At 39.4% G+C, this 6,087-nt stretch overlaps 1 protein-coding gene across 1 annotated transcript; it reads left to right on the forward strand.

Moving 5' to 3' along the window:
• Positions 1-6: 6 nt before the first annotated feature.
• Positions 7-5,811, forward strand: P2RY1 (purinergic receptor P2Y, G-protein coupled, 1). Its single transcript, XM_005874407.2, has 2 exons — positions 7-1,196; positions 3,500-5,811. Exon 1 carries the CDS (start codon positions 37-39, stop codon positions 1,156-1,158), a length of 1,122 nt encoding a protein of 373 aa, XP_005874469.1. The 5' UTR covers positions 7-36; the 3' UTR covers positions 1,159-1,196; positions 3,500-5,811.
• Positions 5,812-6,087: the final 276 nt, after the last annotated feature.

Consider the following 6,087-nt stretch of genomic DNA (forward strand, 5'->3'; position numbering starts at 1 on the left):
CCCCTCGGAGCCTCCGCCTAAGTCCGGGACGAGAGAATGGCCGAGGTGCTGTGGTCGGCGGTCCCCAACGGGACGGACGCTGCCTTGCTGGCCGGCCCGGGCTCCCCCTGGGGGAACAGCACCATCGCCTCCACCCCCGCGGTCGCCGCCTCGTTCCGATGTGTGCTGACCAAGACGGGCTTCCAGTTCTACTACCTGCCGGCCGTGTACATCTTGGTGTTCATCATCGGCTTCCTGGGCAACAGCGTGGCCATCTGGATGTTCGTCTTCCACATGAAGCCGTGGAGCGGCATCTCCGTGTACATGTTCAACTTGGCCGTGGCCGACTTCTTGTACGTGCTGACCCTGCCCGCGCTCATCTTCTACTACTTTAACAAGACCGACTGGATCTTCGGGGATGCCATGTGCAAGCTGCAGAGGTTCATCTTCCACGTGAACCTGTACGGCAGCATCCTGTTCCTCACCTGCATCAGTGCGCACCGCTACAGCGGCGTGGTGTACCCGCTCAAGTCGCTGGGCAGGCTCAAGAAGAAGAACGCCGTGTACATCAGCCTGCTGGTGTGGCTCATCGTGGTCCTGGGCATCTCCCCCATCCTCTTCTACTCGGGCACCGGGGTCCGGAAAAACAAGACCATCACCTGCTACGACACCACCGCTGACGAGTACCTGCGAAGTTATTTCATCTACAGCATGTGCACCACCGTGGCCATGTTCTGTATCCCCCTGGTGCTGATTCTGGGCTGTTACGGCTTAATTGTGAGAGCTTTGATTTACAAAGACCTGGACAACTCGCCTCTGAGGAGGAAATCCATTTACCTGGTGATTATCGTGCTGACGGTGTTTGGTGTGTCTTACATCCCTTTCCACGTCATGAAAACGATGAATCTGCGGGCTCGGCTGGATTTTCAGACCCCAGAAATGTGTGCTTTCAATGACAGGGTGTACGCCACTTATCAGGTGACGAGAGGTCTGGCCAGTCTCAACAGTTGCGTGGACCCTATTCTCTATTTCTTGGCAGGAGACACTTTCAGAAGGAGGCTCTCCAGGGCGACCAGGAAAGCTTCCCGAAGAAGCGAGGCAAATTTGCAGTCCAAGAGTGAAGACATGACCCTCAATATTTTATCCGAGTTCAAGCAGAATGGAGATACAAGCTTGTGAAGACGCAAGAATCCCCAAACACCCACTGTTGCAACATGGTAGGATGCTGGCTCGAGCCACGTGCTTTGTCCCTTGCCTTTAAGTTTCTAAAAGTTTAGAGAAGAAAAATCAAACCCAGAAATTAGTGAGTTTAAAAAAAAGAATTGGAAATGTCCACACTCACACTTAGCTTGTTTGGGTTTGCTTTCAAGGCCTCCCTTCTTTCTCACCAGAAGTATGCATCATAAAAAGATACTACCCCCATTAAACATTTACCAGCTCTTCTGCCTTTAGCATGTACAGGCTTTTCTGTTTAAAGTGCACTTGAGTTCTGGAGCTATTTTGCTATTAATAATTTCTCCAGGAAAACGGATCACCTAAACCTTGAGTTTGTGATGCATCTAGTCTTTAATGTTTTTAATAATCCATGGTGGCAACAAGTTGAAGCTCCAAATTCTTAAAGTTAGCCTGGTATATAGCAAAACACTAAATACGATTCATTCAATAGCAAATGAACAGAGGTCTCAGCTGGGTGTCATTTTCAGTCCTATCAGCAAGGTGGTAGCTAAGTTTCTTAGAGACTTGAATGGAAAAGTAAAGCCAATGAATTTAAAAGCCTAACTTCCCAGTTGTTGTTTGTTTTTTGTTTTTTGTTTTTTCAGAAAACTGCTTACTATATGCTGGGTGCTAAGTGTGTGATGATGGAAGCCTGCATATACAGGATGACCCCAAAAAATGCATACACACTTTAACACCTGAGAGCTATACATTCTATTACATTTTGACAATGAAGTGTATTTTAATAAACACTGCCTTCAAAGTGTGTATGCAGTTTTTGGGGAGGAGACTCTGTATTATCTTATGGGGGAAATGCATTCAAAATAATCAAAGTGCTTGTATTTTCCTTGTAAACACCATGAACTCTGTTAGACTTCCTGTGATAAAGACATTGACTTGCATCACTACTGTGCAATGCCTCAGGAGTTTATTTATGTTCCAGTACAAATGCTCCCTCACATCTGTAAAAACAATTTTGAAAAATCACGGTTAGATTACAGAGCAAAGCTGAATAACTGTTAGCAAGTTGAGGGTGGTATTATCAGAGGGACAGTGGTTGACAGTCGATCACAATGCATAGCCTACAAGCATGTTCTCAAATGTATGAGGCAGCAGGGAATGGGGAGGAGACATTTTTAGATGAAGACTTTTAATTAAAATCATGGTTTAAAGGTTCTTTTTTGCTTCTTTGAAGTGTTGGGAAACATTAAATGCAATATGAAAAGAAGGCGGAATTCATGTGGGTTGTGTTGATAGAATGAGAAGCTACAATCCTTCACTAGATCTTATATCCTCCTATTTAAAGGGAAAAAAACCTTGAACTATAAGAGAAAGGGAAGTAAGGAGAATGAAATGTAAGTACCTAAGGTACCACAGCAGTGAAAAGTAAGTTGTAGAAATGACTAATCATACTACTAATAGTTTGTAAGAGAATACCACTGTTTTACATTTTTTCTCTGCCAAGCATTAATGAGAAATCTGTAAAATACTTCAATAATTTTAGTAGCAGTTTTCAATGAATATTGATTTGCTGCATTTCTAGCCCTTAAAAACCTTAACATTCTATATAATGTAGAATAATGGGGTGAGGTAACACAATTTATAGTTCCAAACAAATAAATCCAGTGTCAAAGGAATGTTTAATTGTGAAAACTAGCCCCAATAAAGCCAACAGCAGAGTCTGCAGCTCATGGTGGAATAACTTGTTTGAAATCACTGTGTAAGTAAATAATTGGGTTTGTGTCTTAAGGCAAGAACCTGTGGGACATAGTGACAGGTAAGCCTGGGATTGCTTTCAGTTTGTGCAATGCCTGGGTGGGTTGTAAATTTATGAGACCTTCAGTTTCTTCTTAAAAGTTACTTCAGTTTATCACAAAAATATTTTAAAAAAAGTTACTTCAGTTTATCCAGTCTCAGGTCACTAAGACCACTGAAGAAAAGCTGTATTTAGCTTCCTAAAAAGTGGCTCTTTTTTGCATGTTCAGTGTTGATGCACAGAATTGTTGTAGAAGAAACTTTTTAGATCTCTTACCTGCACCTCCTCATTTTGAGGAAGGAGAAGGTTAGCTGGATTCTCACTTGGTTAGGGTCCTACAGCGTTGTCTGGAACCCTCAAAAAGGAAGTCTAAAATATGTTATTACTGTACTGTCCCTTTCAAACCTCATGTTCAGTGAGACAAGATTAATCTCACGAAATGGAACAAAATGGAAATTTCAAAGCCTGTACCATCTTTAAACTCAAAGGCTCCTGGCACACATTTCTGTAGTATTTCCTCATCATTTACTTTAGTTTTCTTCCTTTTAGGTCTCAGGATGCCCAGCTGACTTACAGTATGTGTTAAGCACATTGTTTCAGCTTCCGGAGAACTTTATTGCGGAGCGTGGGTCCATGGAGGAGGTGGACAGTGACTAGAAATGCCCTTTTACTTCGTGGCATGTTTCTTTTTTTTTTTTTTTTCCTTCAGAGTGTTTCTTCTTTAGCTTCGTACATCCCGCAGTAGACAATGGTGGCATGTGAATGCATGTCAAATCGTAACAAGAATGATCTCACTACTCCTTCCAGGCAAAAAGAGGTCTCTGGGAAGAGTCTGTGTGTGCTAATGGCGAAATGAGGGTCAAGATGAAGCAGTGATCTTAAAATCTGATTCGTGACCTATGATGACATTAATAAGTATTTTAATAAAGGCAGAAGTCTGTTGGCATTTTGATGAAAGAATTGCTAAAATTATGGGATGTATCAGTTAACTAAATTTCACAATACAAGACTATTTTATTGCCAAGATCAAGGTGTCTTATGGCACACAACTTATATCTTTGACTCTGAGAACATGAACAAGTTTGCATTGAAATGATAAAAAAGACAAACCAGGAAGAGATTACAGCATGAGTGTAGAATTCAGAGTTATAACCATGACATTGTCACTCGGCCAGCAACGGAACTCTTGACCCTTTCAAGACCATTCTTTGGAATAAAAAGGTTGGATAACAGCTATCTGTTGGGGCTTTGGGGGATGTGGAAACATTAAAACTACAGACAGACAGCGATGTATGAAATCTGCTACTGTACTTTACAGAATTCTTCAATTCCAGGTCTTGGCTAAAAATTCTTACAAAGTTCAAATTGTGATGTGGACCTATGTCCTGTAAGTTTGCTCATCTACGCTGGCAGTACACTACACTGCCTTTGGATACAAAAGATATCAGTGCTTAGAGCGGCTGGAATTGGACTGGTGACAAGAAAGATGTATAACTAGTAAGAGATCTATTGAAGCTTTAACTTTGCTGGTCAAATTGTAGCTATCATAGTATTTATTAATGAAGCTTACAGTTCTTCAGTTGTACAGATTGAAAGACTTTCTTGAAAGATTCCACATACTGGTGTAAATTATATTTATTACAATGTACAATATTAATGTCGCACTGGTATATTTGCATAATAAATGACACATACATAAAATGAATTATTGTATATTATGATGCTTTTCAAATAGTAGTATCTTGAAATTTTTGTCTTCAGATTTTTTTTTAATTTAAAATAGGGAAATCTGTTTTGTGATATAATTAATTTTCTCTAGCTACTCTTTTGCACATTTAACTTTTTATTTAGGGTTCTTTCTATACAGACACAATTTGGTGTCAAACTATTATTAGATCAATAGCAAATAGAAAACATCTGGGTCTGTATATAACATTATAGAAAAGTTGATATTGTCTTTTCAGGACATTTAGAATTGTACCCTCAAATATGATCAGAGCTTCTATTTCCCAATGCAATGCTTGTCCTAACTTCAAAGTAGATTCACTTAGAAGTCTGGTGGGTTGGGCACTATCGAAGCAACATTAGAATTTAGAGAAAAACTTTAGGGAGATGGGGAGAGGAGACAGCTGGTGTAATCAGTTACTGTGCTTAGTTCTGCTTAAATTTTTGTGCTGTGTTCCTTTTTAAGGTGAAATAGTAGAATCTTAATTTCTTTGAGATGGGGTTTCTAAGTAACACACTACCAGCAAGTTTAACACTGCTATTAATTTTAATCTGTTTCATTTGTTCAGTTGATAACTTTAATTCCAGGTGTTAATAGTGATAACCATATTATATTTGGCTGCTGAATTCTGTTACATTTTTATTCTGTTGTACATTGTATTATACACGTCATTACAAATTAATATGAAGGGGGATATACGTGACATATCAAAATTTGTGAATTTGAATTGTAGACTGTGCTTTTGCAAAAATGTTTATTTTTATATTATCTGTGACTTAATATAGATAATTGAACTGGGTTTCCTTGTGATTAATAGTGATATTGAATGAGCAGTATGGAAACAGTGTTACTTGACTTTTTGAGCTTTCTCAGGTTTATCTAAATCAATGGTAGCTTAACAAATTCCAAACCTAATTGTGCACAATTGTGTTTCTAATAAAAGGAATGTACATTTCCTATACGTTTGCATGCAGGAATGAACAATATCGTGTGTGTGTGTGTGTGTGTGTGTGTGTGTGTAAGGCATGGCAGCCAACTTTGCATCTGCTATTGATAATAACAGCAGAGCCTTGATATGATTGTATCTACCATAGACAATTAAAGCTGAAAAGTCTCAATAAAACTATGAAATGTGGTCTGATGGCTTCTATGTTATTATAGTGTTAATACTCACAGGTTTCCCCACATTTTGACATGTACTATTATACCACCTGGCAAATCCTATAGGATGTATAGAATTAATGCAGGCATTTCTTAAGGTGTAGCCTGGACTGTAATATAGTAAAGTGTTAAAGAACTAATCCTGGTACAAGATAATTGGCAAGATTACCATTATTTGAGATTATTCACAGGAATGTGACCTAATCTTTGAGGAAAATACGAAATGCAACCTTAATAAATATTTCCCATA

Source organism: Myotis brandtii, unplaced genomic scaffold (assembly GCF_000412655.1).
Source record: "Myotis brandtii unplaced genomic scaffold, ASM41265v1 scaffold436, whole genome shotgun sequence".
Taxonomy (NCBI): domain Eukaryota; kingdom Metazoa; phylum Chordata; class Mammalia; order Chiroptera; family Vespertilionidae; genus Myotis; species Myotis brandtii.